Consider the following 20,572-nt stretch of genomic DNA (forward strand, 5'->3'; position numbering starts at 1 on the left):
TCGATGAATTTGTAATTGTCAGGCTTAACAATGATGTTACACGAATCCAAATTCCAAACAAGGAGTAACAAAATGATAAATTATAACTCAAAAACCTTTCTAGCTTTTTGAATGACCCAAGACAGAATCCAGATCAGCCAATCAGGGAACCGAGATGGTAAGGTCAGCTTGTAAACTAATGGGTCTACAATGTCATTTTGTCTGAAATATAGAAGACAATTCCAACATTATTATGTTAATGCCGTTTCGTTACAAGAAAATATTAAAAACATCTATGAATGCCACATTATTGTAGTCGATCGGAATTGGCAGTTACCAAAGATTGTTAATGAAGGAAAACTAATCATATAAAAAAGAAAAAAAATAATTCAAAAAAGTAGAAAAAAAATTCTTTAGTTGTCGTTGACTTACGGACAGGTATTGACATACTTTCAGACTTTTATTAATAATAGTTAAAATAATAATAATAATAATAATAATAATAAGAAGAATAAGAAGAAGAAGAAGAAGAAGAAGAAGAAGAAGAAGAAGAAGAAGAAGAAGAAGAAGAAGAAGAAGAAGAACAACAACAACAACGTAACAAAAAAGAAGAAGAAGAAGAAGAAGAAGAAGAAGAAGAAGAAGAAGAAGAAGAAGAAGAAGAAGAAGAAGAAGAACACCAACAACGTAACAAAAAAGAAGAAGAAGAAGAAGAAGAAGAAGAAGAAGAAAACCAACAAAAATAATAATTATAACAATAATAAATATAACGTAAAGTCATTACATTTTGGATACAAATTGCCATCCCTTGTCCCCGAGAACACTCCGGTAGTAAAGTTTGGAGAGCACATACTTCATACGCAATGGAACGAATTCAACAACCTGCAAGTACATATTATATCAAAGAATGAAAAATCATGAGGACGCAACAATCCGTTTCGCAGAGTATCTACCAGGAAATCTGAGAGGAAACACTAAATTTTATTTTTTGTCGTTTTGAATGAGCCATGTTTTCAATTCATAAAACCGGCATTTTTAAAAACAACAACCAAAAAACCTGAATTATCGCCAGTATCACTGTAATGAGGCTAAGTTATAGAAAATATATCATTTACATCAAATCTGCAATTTCACTGTTACCAATAAGTATTAAAAACATGCATAAAGTTAATATTACAAACATCAGAATATGTATGTGCATTTCACCATCAATTAAACGTACCGAGTGTCCCATCGTCTCTAAGGCCTGTTTTGCTAGAAGGACTGCCCTTGCACACGCTGGAACTGAAGGGACATTCCTGTCATCGGTGTAGAAACCTATCTTGAGAGGTCGCTTGCTCTCCAGTATCTGAAAAAAAAATTGATGACAAACCTGCATGAAGCTATTTTTTCAAGATCATGGTAAAGTTATTAACAAGGGAAGTAACCATGCAATTAAAACATTCAGGAGTTACAAAACATGTTTAAAACATCATTTAAGCAATTGTTCCGTGCTTGTGATAACAACATTTCCAAATTGTGATTATGTCATTGATAATTGGATTTGTTTCATGCATTTTTATTTTATTTTTGAAGCTGTAGTTGCATCATTTTGACCTAAATTATTATGGCGCATCATAAATACTGCATGAAAGTATAACATAAACTAAAAACTATGTTTTCGAACGGTTTCAATACTTCCTTATGAAATTGTATACAGTCACATGTTTCTCATAATTCACTATGATTGCAAATTATTTTTTATTATTAGTTATTACACAAATTTAATAAGGCATAACTAAAGACATTTTAATTGAACGCGACCGAATATATATACTTTTACGATTAATTTAATTACAATCCGAAAGTATATAAGTTTTAAAAACTCGATATAAGGAAAACAATTTGACGCTAAATTGTAACTAATTTTTTACCAATTATGACGTCATTAAACAACTACGCAATGACTATTTGGTAAACTGTAACACAAGAGAGCCACGAAGTAAGCGTCAACGCTCGTCTGATGTTATTAGTCTATAAAGGGGCATAACTCGACACTTAATTAAGCAAGAGATAAGGGCTTTCCTACAAAACAAAGATTTATGTGATGATCATTAATGGTAATAACACTTCAACTTACTTTTTTAAGTTAAAGATTAAATCACCAAACAAATCAATAAGTCCTCATCTTCTGGGCTATGGCAACCTTTCATTGAGGTTTCCTGTGACCCTTTCGTGAGTTATTGTGGGGCTATTGATCCTGACCTTTGATCTAGTGGCCCCCAAAACAATAGGGAGTAATTACTGTTCAATTGCAACCTACCACTGACGCTTCATGATCCTAGAACTATCAATTATTGAGTTATTGCGTGTTCATGAGAATGTTGGCAGTGACCTCGACCTTTGACGATATTGTAAAATACAAAAAAAACTTTATCCTAACTAGCAGTTCGCACTCGTTGTGTTTATTAACTCATTATCATATTTCTGACAGTGGGTGCAATATTTTCTACTTCCAAAAACGTGTATACGCATTGTTCATACTCAATGTTAAGTCAGCTAGCATTTGAAGCTGTGACATGTAGGCATAAACTATTAGCCTAATTTACCGTTTATTATCATTACAATACAAATCAGGCACAGTTGATCGAAAGGCGCCTCTTGCGGGATTGAAAAGACCGCGAAAATCACTTTGTGTCAGGTCAATTTCGAAACAGGCGTAATCGAGCAATGAGGATCTGAGTTTATATAAATATGTAATAAAAACAACGAGAAAATCGAACTCTGCACCGTCTAGCCAAAGTACTTCTATTTTACATGGCAATATGTACGTCCATACCTCTGATCTGAATTTGAGCGGAGCCACTGCAGGGTCAAGGTCAAAGTGAAGGTCATTCAACAGCACCTTGGTTGCAGTTATCAGCCCTTGAAGGTCCCTTGCCATTGGCCCAACAGTTCCAGACACTGTGTAACAATGATAATATTTGGATACCGTCCAGTAGTATTCATATACAAATGTTATTTAGCAAGAACGGCGTAGAGTGACTGCAAAGCCCGTCTAATGTACTTTTTCTGACAGTTGAACAAGGCGCATAAATTGTTAAAGCTAAGACAATCCCCTAGTTCAATGGATATTACTCCGGCAAACATTTGTATTTATTGCCGAAAAGTGTACTAAAATTGACGTTATAAAAGTGACGTTACAAAGATATATTGGCGTCTCCTTCATCGCTTGGTAACACTTTTATTAATTATTATGTTTATATTAAATTTCTTCTGCGTATATCTTAGCAAAAGTAAAACAAAGGATAAAACATGACTGTTGATTTAAAAGTCTTAATCGAAAGAGCACTCCAATGAAACATAGAATTTCTGATTATTCAATCATTTATCTACACAGTGTAAACATCCATTTGATTAAGTAAATCTTGGTCCTGTCTTGATCAAGATTTGGACAGAAGCAATTTTTGAACCAATGTAAGTTTTTCTTCTTTAAGGTATCTGACATACAATTATGTTAAACTTGGATATCTGGTGGCTGTATTTGTACGTGTACACGTTTTGAAACTATAAGAAAGAAATACATAAAACGGTATTATTATTTACGTCCGTCTGTTTTTAAGTTCATCAAACTGTTAAACACAAGAAATAAACAAGAACTTATAAAACTGTCCTTATTTGTCAAACAAGCTCTGAGTATTAGAAGATCAACTTTAAATATTGACTTATAATTATAATAGTTTTGTTCATCCTCACCTGATTTGAATATATATTTATTTATTTTTTGAATGTATTTATGATTCTATTCCATATTATGTATAACCTATGTCATACCATGTGTTTGTTTATTTATTATTCATATGTGGTTAAGAAGATGATTTACTTTGTACAAGTCTTAATAAAATATCTGTTCTGTTCTGTTCTATATAATTTAGGAATTATTTGCACTAGTTCTATGGTTAGGAATAGAATATGTCTTTTAATAAATAACTGAATCATATTACAAATAAGCTTTTCCAACAGTTCAAAGCAGATCATAGGTCAATTCGCGCCCAATTTCAGTTGAAATAAAGATCAAAGACACAAACTGCTGCAATAAGTGTATTCTTCAAACGTTTGTGGATATTCATAAGACTGTCATGTCAATAGAATATGAATATTACAAGTTATTAATGCGAAAAAAACACATATTCGCTCGATTTTCAATTGCTGGTTTTGATTCAAATTGAATAAAATGCAAACGATATTTTCAAATTCAAATTCAAATTTTATTTTGTAAAGAAAGGCCTCCGGCCCGTAATACAACACATACAATACAAAACATAAAATATTTAGAGTTGCGATTTGTTATTGACAGTCATTTTTCCTTATCTTTTTGTTTCATATTTACATTTACAAAGAATGCTATATTTCTTAATCGGTCATCGTTTAGACATAGCATAAGATTTATGAAGTTATGGTGTTTCGAACACCTTCACTTTCATGTTTCTTTTATTTTCACCATCTAAGAGCATTTCCCAAGACATTGTTTAAGTATTCCAAAACCGGTCTGATAATTGATTACTTATACTCAGTTGATAGTGGAGTCGTTTCCTATTTTTCATTCAAGTCTTCAGTTTTTTATACTCAGTTGATAGTGGAGTCGTTTCCTTTTTTTCATTCAAGTCTTCAGTTTTTATACTCAGTTGATAGTGGAGTCGTTTCCTATTTTTCATTCAAGTCTTCAGTTTTTATACTCAGTTGATAGTGGAGTCGTTTCCTTTTTTTCATTCAAGTCTTCAGTTTTTATACTCAGTTGATAGTGGAGTCGTTTCCTGATTCGTTTAATGAATTCTATATGTCATTATTTTACAGTTCATATGAAGAAGCAACCGCGAGGATGAAAGGCTACCACTGTGCTAATGGTTATTAAAAGTGAATGACTTTGGACACATAGATGAAATGGCTTTAATCAGCACGGGAGCGTTCGTACTTCAATATTACAAATGATATTAAGCCGAGATAAGACCGTTTATTCACTTTGCTTTACCTTTCCGCGCTTTTTCTTTGTAATGATGGCTTTTTCCTGTCATTTCGCGTTTAAGGGCAAAAAGGCCATCATCATGCAAGACAGCGCCAAGTGGTAAGGCGAAAATGTAAGCTTTTTTCGCATTTTCACCCCGCAACTTCTGATTTTTTGAGTCGCCACTAGCGCATTTCGCATTGTCGCTATTTCTCCCCTTCGCTGCCAAAATGTCAAAAGGCAGAACTCTTCCATCATACATATTACTATATCTCATCCATTTAAGCTACACAGTGACGCACAGAGCGTAGGCATCAGCCGATGAGTCACGTAACAAGTATTACTCTTATAGAACAACTATACTTTCAAACGTGATATCCTGCTCTTTGATCAGCAAACAAATTTGCTCCCTTTTTAGAAAATCAAACATATAATTATAAAGTAAATATACCAAATCGTCTTACCTAAAGTCTGCCCTTTCGACAATGACATATGTCCTTTGCGACTGAAAACAAATAATCAGCACATTAACATAGATTTTAGAAGAAATATTTGCATTTAGATACATCAAAAAATCATGACCGCTTTGGTACGTCCAATACACTTTTTAGTAATTTAAATCAAAAATTATTTATTTTATTAAAAAAAATCTGATACAAGGTGGGTAAATACTTGGAACTGTGACTAAAGCCTTATCATTAACATGTTCCGAATAACGTTAAAAGGCATATCAATTAAATGATAAGTATATCACCCTGATCGCTGACTACGTGTTACAAAATAAGGAAATAATAATGCAATAGTTTAAGAGGAATATTATTCTTTGAGGAACCTCACATATTTCAAGCTGAGGCCAATTTTTGTTACAATTATTTACATGAATTGTTTATTTCAACAAACAGGCATAGAATTTAATAAGTCCTTGAAACTTTAAAGAGGCACACCATAAGTTAATGCAAAAAAAAATAAATAATAACTAATGCAATACTATCTTTAAAGATGCATTCTTCCCCCAAATAAGCAGAACCACTTAAATATCATACATTTGTTTTAAATTACCAAAAAGGATGAATATATATCGAAACAAGAGCTGTCACAGAGACAGCGCGATCGACTATTCCGCCGCTTTTCAATGTAAGGATTGAAACGTTTAGGCGAAACATGCATGGATGACTGTTAGATTAGATTTCAATGCAATACATGGTGTGCTGAGATATTAACATAAATGTGGTTCCATGCAAAATTTTAACGAGAATTTCTAGGTCTAATAATAAAGGGCAATTATTTGCAAAATACAGTTATCTAACTTGGTTATTCAATTAAGTTGGGTGGTTGAATACCATTGTATAAAGTCTCAAAGCAATACATCAAATAGTTGCTGAGATATTTACCTATGTGTGCTAACATGTAAGACCTAAACCAGAATTTCTGAGTCGCATAATAAAGGGGCAAAAATTATATATAATAAAAGATAGAGTTATCTTACTTGATTAAATACGAAGGTTAAATAGATGGGAGCCTGTGTGTAAAGTTTCAATGCAATACATGATGTATTCGCTGAGGTATTGACTTAAAAGTGGTTACATGCAAAACCTTTACCAGAATTTCTATGCCGAATAAAAAAGGGGCCATTATTTTAATTTAAAGCAAACTGGAGTTATCTTACTTGGTTATTTAAGTAGATTGGATGGTTGAGTACCATTGTATCAAGTCTCAATGCAATCCATCAAGTAAATGCTGAGATATTAACCTATGTGTGCTTACATGCAAAACCTTAACCAGAATGTCTAAGTCAAATAATAAAGGCCCATAATTTGCATTATATTCAAAAAAGTGTTATCTGGGAATACATATCTAATGTTTCAATGCAATACATGATATATTTGCTGAGATATTGACTTAAATGTGGTTACATGCAAAACCTTAACCAGAATTTCTAAGTCGAATAATAAAGGGCAATTATTTTGCATTAAATGCAAACTAGAGTTATCTAACTTGGTTAATTAAGTAGGTTGGATAGTTGACTACCATTGTATAAAGTCTCAATGCAATACCTCAAGAAGTTGCTGAGATATTAACCTATGTGTGCTTACATGCAAAACCTTAACCAGAATTTCTAAGTCAAATAATAAAGGGCAATTATTTGCATTAAATGCAAACTAGAGTTATCTAACTTGGTTAATTTAGTAGGTTGGATGGTTGAGTACCATTGTATCAAGTATCATTGCAATACATTAAGAAGTTGCTGAGATATTAACCTATGTGTGCTTACACGCAAAACCTTAACCAGAATTTCTAAGTCGAAAAATAAAGGCCTATTATTTGCATTATATTCAAATAATTGTTATCTAACTTCATTAATTTAGTATGAAAGATAGTTGGGAATACATATCCAAAGTTTCAATGCAATAACTGATGTATTTACTGAGATAATGACTTAAAGGTGCTTACATGCAAAACCTTAACCAAGGTGTGACGCCAACGCCGACGCCGACGCCGCCGCCGACGCCAGGGTGAGTAGTATAGCTCTCCTTATTCTTCGAATAGTCGAGCTAAAAACGGTTCTTATGAAGGAAACCGTGTATAATTTTAAAGAAAGGTGCCCGAAACACGTTATAAGACGATAGTTGATCACTGTAAATCTTTTAGGACCCACCAATTATTTAATAATTGTGCATTTTCAGCTATTTAATACACGGTATAATCAGTAATAAATATTTTCCATAGAGGCATTATTTAGAAAGAAACTCAAAGTTATCACTCAAAATTTATGTTTGTTATACATGTGCGTGTATTAGATTTAAAAACGAGTACCGTTTTAACTCATTTGACTGAATTATTAAGACAAAAAGCATATGACTTATGTATAGATAAAAAAGGTCGTGAAATTTGTGTCCACACTGAGAAAGTTGTGTCCACGCCCCCCAAAAATGTATAAAGGCTGATAAAGGCTATGCTTCGTTGTGTACCGTGGGCGATTTGGCTTGGAAACTTTCGAATTCATAAATAATTATTGAGGCAGTTTCATTGGTTCCGCAAGGTACCAGATGCTTTCCCGTAGAAACTTACTCAGGTGAAGGCCGGGATTGAACGGGGTCTGTTTATTCAGTACGATTATTTTTGGCAGCAGTCAAGACCACTCGACCATGGATGCTACTGATTCCAAAATGTTATTGAAAAACATGCGAATTCATTGAAAGAAGAGTTGTACCATCTTTCGCATGCATGATCGTTAAAACGATATTTTGTCAAGCAATTGCCCCACGATATTTAGGTAGTACACTGAAATCGGAATAAGCTGATTTTGGCATCAATGCTTTCAATTCAGTCATAAAAGCTAGCGCACAATAAAACAGACCTCCATTGTTTTTAAAACTGCATGGTTTTGTATACAGCTTCAACGGCATGACGGAGCTTGTGCATGTAGCCATTCTTTCTAATTATTAATATTACCTTTTTCATTTAGCTGATTTGCCCATTGTAAGGCATTGTTATAAAAAAAAATTGAGTTTCAACTAACGTGGTTGATCACTTTCCGCCATGTTGTTTTCAAAGTAAACTAGTTTTCGGATGGAACGAACCGATGAAACCGCCTCTTTTAATAGTTGCGATGAGGACTGAAATCGCTTAAATTACAGGCACTTTCTATCAATCAAACTAAATTTAAAATTGTGCCTGTCTGACCAAATAAAGCGCGGGAAAGTGCCGTGTGAGGAAGTGAACCTTCGAAATATTAGAGGTCGCGAAAAAATTACGTTTCAGTGTTCTTGTACACGTCACTACACACATACGTCAAGGTCAATATGTCTCTTGTAGAGACGACGATACTCGCATAATTAACCTGCATCGTGCTTGCGTACACATCATCAAACGCTTGTACTGTATATACACACACCTAGATGACGTAGAACGCAACAGTATTTAAAGTGAACACATAGTTTTTCACTCTGAATTAGCATACCTCATTCTTTCCAGTGTGCACTTGAGGCCATATATACCACAGAAATGACTTGGTACTCGGATACTACCCCCGATGTCGCTTCCAAAACCTGAAACAAATCATAAATCTTAAGTCAGCCAGGATAACATTAATCGTTTCTTCGAATAAAAGGATGAAATCCTACTACGACCATCCTTGAAAATAACCTTCTTTGTAAAGCAGAACAGTACATTCAATTCTACTTGACGTGTCTTTCTTGTCCATGGCTATAATTTCACTTATCAATCTCTATTTGTTCAGTTCAACTGTAATGAATATTCATATCATCATCATGGTGGTATTCCGACTTGTAAATATAACCATTTGTTTTATTGATATGAATATTCATATCAGGGCTAGCGTGTGTCAATGACTTTTTTGGTCCAAAAGAAAATTTATATTATGGTGGTTCGGCTGCGTGTCAATTGACGAGTACCCAGTTTATAATCACAAAATTAGTTGGCCAAAACAGGATCAAATTTTATCAAATATTGCAACATGATCTCAACAAATTGCAGTAATTGGTTTGGTAACTATACAATCATAACTAAACACCGAGGTGATATCATATTTTGAAAATGTGACAAATTAATTCCCGATTCATAATTACACTTTATATATAACAGTGTCAACGAGAGCATACGGCGGTTATATATAAAGACAATTTGAAATATATTCCAGTTGAAATAACACAATCATCAAGTATATACGTCAACTGTCTACAGCCATACGACCACACGCTTTTGAACGATCTTTGGATTTTTTAGTTTGGAAAATGGACAATGATGAGGATTACATTCATCCAACCATTAAAGCTTTTACGGCGGCTTTGTTGGGGACCAACGCCGTTGCCGCAATGATTGGCAACTCGCTCATATGGATTGCCCTCTTTAATAGCAAACCAAATAGTAGTACCGACTACTTCGTAATGGCAGTTGCATTGTTTGACTGTTTTGGCGGAGTACTTATCTCTACTATCGAAGCGTTGAAATTATTCATATCGACATTGAACAGCACCCTTCTCTGCAGACTTCTTGGGTATACAACATATGTATTCTCCATTGCTTCATCTATTTGGCTTACAATGATTGCACTGGACAGATATCTAAAGATATGTAGACCTCATTCTAGCGTTATGACGCCGGGCAAAGCATACCGAGTATGCATCGTAGTAACAATTATGTGTATCTTACTTCCTGTGCCAAGTTTGTTTGTCGCAGAGTTTGATGCTGAAGATAACCGCTGTAAATACACAACCATACACTCCATTTTTGAACTGATGCTGATGGCTCTATTTATTGCATTGTTTTTGTCTGTAACTTTTGCATACGGCTGTATCGTAAGAAGGTTGCGATCTAGGCACACGATTCATGAGCGTCGCCAACAGACGTCTTCTATTAGTGGATTACCAAGGGCGAAAACAACGGTGATAGGAATAAATTCGATCAAAGAAAGTGAACACAATGAAAAGGAAGGAATACGGCTTTCTGTAATGGTTAAACACCATGTGGGCGAGCGTGCAGCCTCTTCTCTGGCCTGTCCTAGCACAAAGGTAATTCAACAGATTTCTAACGACGGAAACTGTTCCATATCGTTCAACAATGCATCACAGGGTGTTACTTCGTCTACAAATAAATTAACAAACTCGGTGATAATTCCTTCCACATCATCTCATCATCGGCGGCACGAGGAAACAAAAGATATGTGTAGCCAAGAAATGTCCCCCGATACGTCTTTGCATCGTAAAGGTAGGCAGCAGATTTTCTTAAGACCGTCAATATTACTAAATGACAATATCGAATGTAATAAGTCGCATCCATCACAGCTTGAACTCAAGTCAACGGAGCCGAATCCGGCGAACAGTGCTGACGACAACAGCTCTAAAGGAGGTTCGTCTTGCAAACGTTCGGCACCAGACCCAAATCGTCGGAACAAAAGTAGAAACGAAATGTATCAATCAAGGCTCTATCGTGTTTCATTAATAGCGTTCCTTATCACGTTCACATACATCGTTACATGGATCATTACCTGGTTGGCAATGGGAAGGATAATTCCAATTTGGCTACGATATCTGTACCTTCTCAATTCTTCTTCAAACCCAATAATTTTCGCTGTTTTAAGTCAGAAATTCAGAGAAGCAATTAAACGCTTCATGGGTTCTAAGCTACGAAGAAACCAGAGCACTATATGATTGATGCAATTAAGAACAAATTGCGTTCACCGCATCACATTCACAATATTAATGGCAACAACAACGTTGACCGGTGTAAATGCAATCAAATACATTGGACACAATAGAGGAGCAGGTATTAAACTTTCTATAATGATCACATATCACGGGGACAATAGTGAAGCATCTCTGACATGTCCTGGCACAAAGACAAATGAACAGAATACCAAAGACAAAGACCGTTCCGTTTCGTTAAACACTGCATAAGAAGATGTTGCTCCGTCTTAGAATAATTTAACAAAATCGGCGATGACTTCATCAACATCAAATCATCAGAGAAACGAAGAAAAGAACGGAATGCATAGTTACCGTTAAATGGCGCGAGAAAGGTCCTCCGATACGTCTTTGCATCGTAGACGCAGATAACAGATTTTATTAAGTCCGTCAGTGTAACAAAATTACACAATTTACATACATACATTTTATTTATTTTGTGTTTTTGTATATGAGGCGAGTATTTCCGGCCAAGTTCATAACATAAATTAAAACAAAACAATGGTTTTACAGTAGTTGAATTCCAAACATTTTCAACGGACGGATGTCCGACTTTACTACATGTATACTCATTCCGTGCCCGTTAATCTACTTTGATTTTGGCATGTAGTATTTTTGTTTAATGTATGTAAGATGTTAAATTATTGTCTCCATCAATTCTATTTTCATTCCCTAGCATTTATAGTTAAAACAAAATTGTAAATCTTTCAATACATCCATGTATGTTTTGTAATAGATTCATTGCAAGATAAAAATCGGTATAAAATGTACATATTTTCTACAATGATTTTGAAAGGTAAGAGTGCTCAATTGAATAAAAGTAACATGTTTTATTAATGATTGCCATCATTGTATCTGTTCAATCCTTTGTATTCAAATTTAAAGAAACATCGTAATTTGCAAAAGCATTCATCTTGTAGTATATTCATTGTGGAGTTAGAATCATTTTAATTTACATGTTACTGCATTGATTTTAAAAGTGAGGGTGTTCGTTTAGTAAAATGAGATGTTTATCTATTGTCATTTATATATTTGTTTGTATCCATTGAATTCATGATTAAACACTGTTGTAATTGTTATACCCATGTATTGTTGTAGTATCCGAATTGCAGAATAAAAAATAAAAATTAAAAAAGTTTTAACATACCTAAGTCGAATAATAAAGGGCAATTATTTTGCATTAAATGCAACCTAGAGTTATCTTACTTGGTTAATTAAGTAGGTTGGATGGTTGACTACCATTGTATAAAGTCTCAATGCAATACCTCAAGTAGTTGCTGAGATATTAACCTATGTGTGCTTACACGCAAAACCTTAACCAGAATTTCTAAGTCAAATAATAAAGGGCAATTATTTGCATAAATGCAAACTAGAGTTATCTAACTTGGTTAGTTTAGTAGGTTGGATGGTTGAGTACCATTGTATCAAGTATCAATGCAATACCTCAAGTAGTTGCTGAGATATTAACCTATGTGTGGTTACACGCAAAACCTTAACCAGAATTTCTAAGTCGAATAATAAAGGCCTATTATTTGCATTATATTCAAATATTTGTTATCTAACTTCATTAATTTAGTATGTATGATAGTTGGGAATACATATCCAAAGTTTCAATACAATATCTGATGTATTTACTGAGATAATGACTTAAAGGTGCTTACATGCAAAACCTTAACCAAGGAGTGACGCCAACGCCGACGCCGACGCCAGGGTGAGTAGTATAGCTCTCCTTATTCTTCGAATAGTCGAGCTAAAAACACTTAAATACCAAATATAGTTAAATGTTTCTTTTGCACAGCACTTACCCTCAACACAGTCAATATGTGTATGAATGTTATTTTTTTTTAACTGTAAACGCATATAGAGTTACGGAGAAAAGTAGACTTATCCCAATGTTACAAGACGAAGTGACCGACAAACGGACGGACGGACGGCACTATGTGGTTCCTATCTACAAGTTGTTGCGGTATATATACTTTATACCCGGAATAATTTTCAAACATTCAAGCGAGGCAATTAGGGAACAACCAGCTACGGAGTTATATTTCTTTTAAAGAGTTAAGTCAACATCACTATCAATTAATCCTTCAAGCCTTCAAGCCTCATTTCTTGCCATCCACAAATAATCTGATGAAAAGTAAATTCATTTTCTTCAACACTTCATGTCACGGTAGGCAATTTGTTTTTCATATTAGGGGAAGCAATTTGGTAACAATATGTGCTTTAAGGAGCTTGTTTAGCAGACATATTCGCATTACGATATATAGATGCTTTAATTATCAGTCAATTCCTTTTCAAGTGGTAATGAATAGATGGTTCATTTGTTAAAATTAAAAAATAAAGTGTTGTCATGTAAGAGTTGTATAGCGTGTCACCTGTCATTAGTGTTGGGAATCGGACAGAAAAATTACTATCGATAATCGGTTTATGAAACGATCAATTATCGATTTTTAATCGATTTAATCATTATTTAATTATCTTTGGTCATCATATCAAAGGCATACGATACATGCATCAGTTTTAGGCACTAATATTCTCTTACAATATTGTATGTACATTTCTTTGTATAAATTGCATTATCTGTTCGGAACGGAACTATCTTTTATTGTTTACAAGTTACTATTACGGAACATAAAACCATAGACTCTATTTTTTGTCTTACATATAGTATTGTATACATGTGTAAAATAAAAAGAAAGCTATCAATTTCTTTTTAATAATCAGCCAGTATCAAATACATGGTACAAACATGAGAAACTGAGAACAGATCCTTTAGCAGTTAAATTACAGAAAATGTGTAAGGTACTGTAGTGACATACTGACTTGATAATAATATGAATAGATAACTTAACATACAATGATGTAACACCTTAGCATTCCTACATCAACTAGCATTAACCAGAAAAAGAATATTAGTCGGTAGCAGTTACGTCCCTTGTTTCTATAATCGATTGTTCAAATTCCACTATCGATTGTCGCCGATGTAGGCCTTTCCGACCAATTGTCGATTATACTCGATCATCGGCACAACACTACCTGTCATGGTATAGTTACAGAGACCAATCGTAGGTTGTGTGAAGTTGTATATTTGACAGTTTGAAATTCGTTTACAAAAGAAAACAATAAACATGTGGACGGACCGACGGACGGACGGACATACAGAGTTATTATTACAGGACGCTCGCCATACAAGAGCGGGCCCTAAAAGGTGTGTAGATCTCACTCCAGAGACATTACGCCAGACAGAGCATATTAATTATTCATAGTGAAGGAATTATGTGCATCCTACTCCCTGTTATTACTGCAAAAAGTCTACTTCCAAAAACGACATGGCCTCGCACAACATTTGAAAATCCTACGTTATGACGCCAGGTAATGCATATCGAGTACGGATCGTGGTAGCAATTATGAGCATTGTTATCCCAGTGCTTATTGGACAGTTTGGTGAGGAGAAAAACGCTGTAAGCACACAGCCATACACAAGGTTATTGAACATCTATGACGGCACGAATCATTGCAGTATTTCTAAATGCAACTATTGCGTATGTCTGTATCATATGAAGGCTGAAATCCAGACAAAAAAGAATCCTACCTACGAATTTATTTAATAACCAGAACCTTCGTCAAATGTTGAATCGCTCAGAGCGTACTCCACAGCGAACATGATTGAAAAAGAAATGTGGTTTTATCGTGCTACTAAATGTTTTATTTCTTAACAGACATAATTATCAGAGATAAAGCTGTCAAATAAATCGGATACTAACATATGCCGAAATAATTTGATCTCCAGTTATAATTATCAGTAATGTGTGGTAAAATAAACTCGAGATTTAAAGGAGACCAGTAATACCGATATGAAATTGGTTCCGTTTACTTTCATGCGAATTATAAATAAAATACAAACAATTTTGCAAAGAAAATGTAAAGCATTTTTTAAAGAAAAGTTTCTGTTAACATAAAAGTTATTTGCGCAGTTGGTTATTATGAATACAGACCTGCTTTAGAATGGTTTTAATAGCGATCGCAATTCATACATCATTCGAACCTTACATCACTATTTTGTCTGGCGAATGAAAACATTCGATACACAAATAAAAAGCCAATACTCTCACTCATAATCTAGATTCCATGACAAAGGACGGTTAGTATTGAATATAGCGGCCGTCTCTAAACGACGACACATCACATACAACACTTTGAAAATGGAAACTGATGAGGATTACAACCATCCAAGTATCAAAGCTTTTATGGCGGTTTTTATGTGGAGTAATTCTGTTGTCGCAATGATTGGCAACCTGGTCATATGGATTGCCCTCTTTAATAGCAAACCGAATAGTAGTACCGACTACTTCGTGATGGCAATGACATTGTTTGACTTTTTTGGTGGAGTTCTAATCTCTCCAATTGAAGCTCTGAAAATATTCATATCGACAATGGAAACCGATATCACCTGCAAACTTCTTCATTATTCAACATATGTAATATCCATTGCTTCATCTATGTGGCTTACAATTATCGCACTGGACAGATATGTAAAAGTTTGTAGACCTCACTCAAACGCAATGACGCCGGGCAAATCATACCGAGTATGCGTCGTAGTAACAGTTATGTGTATCTTACTTCCTGTTCCAATTTTGTTTGTTGGACAGTATAACGCTGAGGAAAACACCTGTAAGTACACAACCATTCACTCCATTTTTGATTTGCTGATGATGGCGCTATTTATTGCATTGTTTCTGACTGCAACGATTGCATACGGCTATATCGTAAAAAGGCTGAAATCTAGACGGAGAGTAAACGTGGGTCGTCATGAGGAGTCTAACATCAGTGGAATATCAAGGATGAAAACAACGTTGATAGCAATAAATTCGATCAACGAAATAGGACACGATGGAAGAGAAGGACAAAAGCTTTCTAAAATGGTAACATATAATGGGGGCAATCGTGAAGCCCCTCCGACCTGTCCTAGCACTAACGTCAATGAACAGATTTCCATAGACAAAAACTGCTCCGTCCCGATCAACAAAGCATCACTAGATATTGCTCAGACGTCAAGTAATCTAACAAACTCGGAGATGGCTCCTTCAACATCATGTCATCACCAGAGGCAAGGGGACAAGAAAGAGATATATAACCATGAAACGGCACAAGAAATGTCCTCCCATACGTCTTTGCATCGTAAAAGTACACAAAAGATTTGCATAAGTTCATCAAAATTACAACATGAAACAATCGAGTGTAATAGGTTGAATCCATTACATCTTACAATCCAGTCAACGGGGTCAAATCCGACGAGTAGTATTGTTGACAACAAATGTGAACGAGTTTCGTCTGGCTTACATTCGGCACAAGAACCAAGTCGTCGAAACAAAAGTGGTAAAGATATGTATCAAGCAAAGGTCTATCGTGTATCTCTCATAACGTTTCTGATCACGTTCACGTACATCATAACATGGATTCTTACTTGGTTGGCAATGGGCAGGATAATTCCACTTTGGCTACAACATATGTACCTGCTCAACTTTTCTTCAAACCCAATATTTTACGCTATATTAAGTCAGAAATTCCGAGAGGCAATTAAACGCTTCAGGGTGTTTCATTTTAGAAGATAACAGAAAAACACAAAATAAATGAAAGTACGCTTAACTTGCGTTTATTTCATAACTTTCAAAATGTCAATGACGACAATAACGCTGGCAGGAATAAATTCGATCAAAGAAGTTGGACAACATTAAGGAGACGGTATAAGGAGACGGTATACAACTATATATAATGGTTAGGTATCACGGGGACAACAGTGAAGCCTTTCTCACCTGTCATTGAACAAAGGTTATACAATGTACAGATTACTAAAGACGAACACCGTTCCGTTTCGTTGAACACTGCACTAGAAGATGCTACTCCGACACAATTAAATCGAAATGATCGTACTTTTTAAAGTGTTTGTACAAGGCCTACACAATCATCAATGAAATGATGAACTTAACCGACAGAAATGAGTATTTGTACGGTGGACAAATTCCTGGTAAGCCTGAAATTGTTTAATCATATTAAACCATTATTTAAAGACCAAATAGCAATTTTTGAAATTAAAATAACAAGGAGCAATTTGCTAACGAAATACACTTTTAAGTGAATGTTTATAACTTTTGGATATGTTGTGTTGGTCATATGAAGGGATTCAATTCCACATCAAATAAATTAAAACAAAACAATGTTTACCAGTAGGCCAACCCTAAACAGTTTTGCAGATGTTTACTACATTTTTAATCATTTCGTTTAAACATTTTTACAATTATTTCTACAAGTTATAGTGTTGTGTTAAATTTATGTAAGATTGTTATTTGTTTTCATCATCAATTCTTTTCATTTTATTGCATTCACAGTTAACGTAAACACCGTAGAATTGCCAAGAAAACCATGTATGTTTTGTAGTATATACCTTGTAGCATTTAGATTAAAAATACACATATTTGTTAACTGATTGTGAAGATTGATATTGTTTGGTTCAATGTTAGTAACATGTTGAAATATTGTCATCACCAACCTTTTATCAATCCATTACATTCCCAGATAAACATTGTTGTAATTTGAAAAGACATCCATGTATTTTTTGTAGTACATGAATTGCAAAATAAAAACCATTTACTAAAACTGTTGGCATTTTTTCTACATTCCTAATGGAACTTGAGTAAGACAAGATGAATGTATATACAAAATAGCCATATAAAGATGTACGAGTTCGTCATAAAAAAAATGTGTCTATGATGCATGGTTTTATCAGAGAATTGGAAATGTTACGTTATATGTTTGTGTTTAGTGAAACAAAGTCTAAAATATAATTTCGTACAAGATTGGCAAAGTAGATTAGACATGACAAGTAGAGCTAGATTTTACAAAAGTGTCAGGATTTAGATTTCAACCATATCTCAACAAATTAAACTAAATTTAAAATGTCAGTGTCAAAATTGTGGATATGTTAACATATATATAGCATTGAAACGTGTCGATGGAATAGGCCGCAATCGACGTCCATGAATGATTGTGTACTGTTTGTTCATCACTAGACGATGGATACCACTTTTTCTAGAATACACATTATGAACAGTTTGATGCTGTGTAATGAACTAAGAGCGAGATAAATACCAAGGCACTATAGAAAGTATCCTCCTAACTTAAAATTGGCTGAGTTGATCAACACAGAAAATAAAAATATTTTAAAAAATCTGAGTGTGTTTATGTACAAGACTTTTGAACTTTTACATAATTTACAACATTGTTGTGTGTGTGTGTGTGTGTGTGTGTGTGTGTGTGTGTGTGTGTGGATGTGTTTATGTATATGTAAATAAAACCTATAATCATATATAATGTCATTCATATATATGTATGAGTATGTACACATGTTTCGTACATGTCGCCAGTTTGTATGATATTTGATCACATGGGTATATGATCTTCTGGTAAATAAATGTTCTGTTCTGTTCTATGTCAATTTATTGCAATGTACCATCCGTTGTGCTGAACTAAGTAGAATACGCTTAACATTCAATTGGCACAGCATAGATTGATACACAAAAATATTGATGCACCATTATGTTTAACTCAATTTGACTCCAAAAGACATGATTTGTGTTAATATACAAAAATATAAGCCTTTATGAAAAAATGTGACCTTTGATACCAAATAGCAAGGATCTAGGCGAAGACGACTTTCAGAGATGTAAGTGCAGTCTGAGAGATAAATATTTTAGTTTTTCATATATTGATCTATCATGATCTATCATAAGCCTGGAACCCCCGGGCCGGGGCCAGCTTTGATCACAGGGACATCATTTAAGTAACCTTTGTAAAGAACCACATCATATTATACTTCATATCAAAGCATCAAAGGTCTGGTCTTGACAGTTTATGAGAAGAAAGAGGTTTTCAACGATTTTATTATAAGTATGTGAAGAATCTGGCATCGCCGTGGCGCAGCCGGCTTTGACTTAAGGCGCATTATTTCATCAAATTAGGAGATGAACCACTACATATGGCTCCATACCAAATATCAACGGTCTTGGACCTGCGATTTCAAAGAAAATAGTAGTATAAAAACACCTTCATATGTAAAACGTTCTGTTACCTAGAATAGAGCCATTTGAAGCAATCAATGCCGCTTCTCCGCCAGTAGAACCCCCGGGACTACGACTCGGGTCGACAGGATTACACGTGGTCCCAAATATGGGATTACAACATTCATACCTGAAGAATAAAATTAGTGTTAGATATTTAAATACATATAATGTTATAGATAGTTTCGAGAGTATTTAATTTGTATATGAAAAGTTCTTATGAGTTATGCCAAAGCAACTGGTACTGAAAAGTACATTCCGTAGTTCTCAACTAACTAGGGTGATGTTTGAATATCGTTTTTCATGTCTACACTTAGCAATATTAAGAGAAGAAACAAAGCATTTTTTATTAAGCGTTAAAGTGCCACACTATGATCAACTCCCAACCACCTTTAAGGCTCATCCTGAAATAAATATGAACTCTGAAGAGTCTATATTAAAGGCTTTGGTACTTCAAACATTAAGAAATAATAAAATATCATTTTAAAGGTATGATTGTTTTAAAGATTTATGACGTTCAGACTGCACATGAATATGTTTAAAAAGTCATAGTCCGAAAACAAAGACAAAACGTCATGATAAAAACGTCAATAAGCGCAGAGAAATGGCCTTGTTAAGCACATTTGGGAAATTGTTTACTAAATGGTAACAATAGACTTAGTTCTGAGGCTGAAAGATATCATTTGTGTATTGAGATACAATCTAGCTTTATTGTGCGTTGTAGATACTATATATATGTTACTTTATTGACTTCACCAAAGCATTTGATTATATTTTTACGAAACAAATAAGTTGATACAACTAGAGTATTAGAGTATTAGTATGTTAGAGTATAACTATCAGACGTAATTATTAGTTAAGTCAATGTATGAAAAGGTCTGAAGAAGGGCTCGATATAAAAAGTCAATTGAAAACTTCGTATTTATGCTTGGTGTTAGACAGGGTGTCACTTTTCTTATTTGTATGAATTATTGAAAATAATCACTTTTTATGTATCAGAATCTAAAAGTGAGTTTCAAAATGGTTTAATGTTGTTGGAAGTATATTTTAATAAACAATGGGAACTTAGTGTTAATATAAATAAAACAAAGGTGATGACATTTAAAATGACGGTTAAATGAGTACGCGAAATGTAAGTTTTAAGTATCAAGAACATGGTCTGGATATGGTAAAAAAGTTTATTTATCTAGGACAATCATGAGCAAAAAGTGTTAGAGACATATTACATTTTATGCTTGGTTCTTTCAAAGTATTTGAGACGTTAATATATTTACATGGGTGAAAGTTGAAAAATT

At 34.2% G+C, this 20,572-nt stretch overlaps 1 protein-coding gene across 2 annotated transcripts in view; it reads right to left on the reverse strand.

Annotated features, from left to right (window-relative positions):
* The window catches only part of LOC128230343 (fatty-acid amide hydrolase 1-like), a 50,261-nt gene that overhangs the window by 11,986 nt on the left and 17,703 nt on the right, over positions 1-20,572 (reverse strand). For both annotated transcript variants that reach the window (XM_052943628.1, XM_052942948.1), the window contains 7 exons: positions 19,289-19,407; positions 8,922-9,009; positions 5,425-5,465; positions 2,798-2,922; positions 1,202-1,327; positions 764-861; positions 96-201 (listed from right to left, as the gene is read on the reverse strand). In XM_052943628.1, the coding sequence (XP_052799588.1) occupies positions 96-201; positions 764-861; positions 1,202-1,327; positions 2,798-2,922; positions 5,425-5,465; positions 8,922-9,009; positions 19,289-19,407 (703 nt within the window). The remainder of the gene's footprint in view (positions 1-95; positions 202-763; positions 862-1,201; positions 1,328-2,797; positions 2,923-5,424; positions 5,466-8,921; positions 9,010-19,288; positions 19,408-20,572) is intronic.

The sequence above is a fragment of the Mya arenaria genome, chromosome 1, assembly GCF_026914265.1.
Source record: "Mya arenaria isolate MELC-2E11 chromosome 1, ASM2691426v1".
Classification (NCBI taxonomy): Eukaryota; Metazoa; Mollusca; class Bivalvia; order Myida; family Myidae; genus Mya; species Mya arenaria.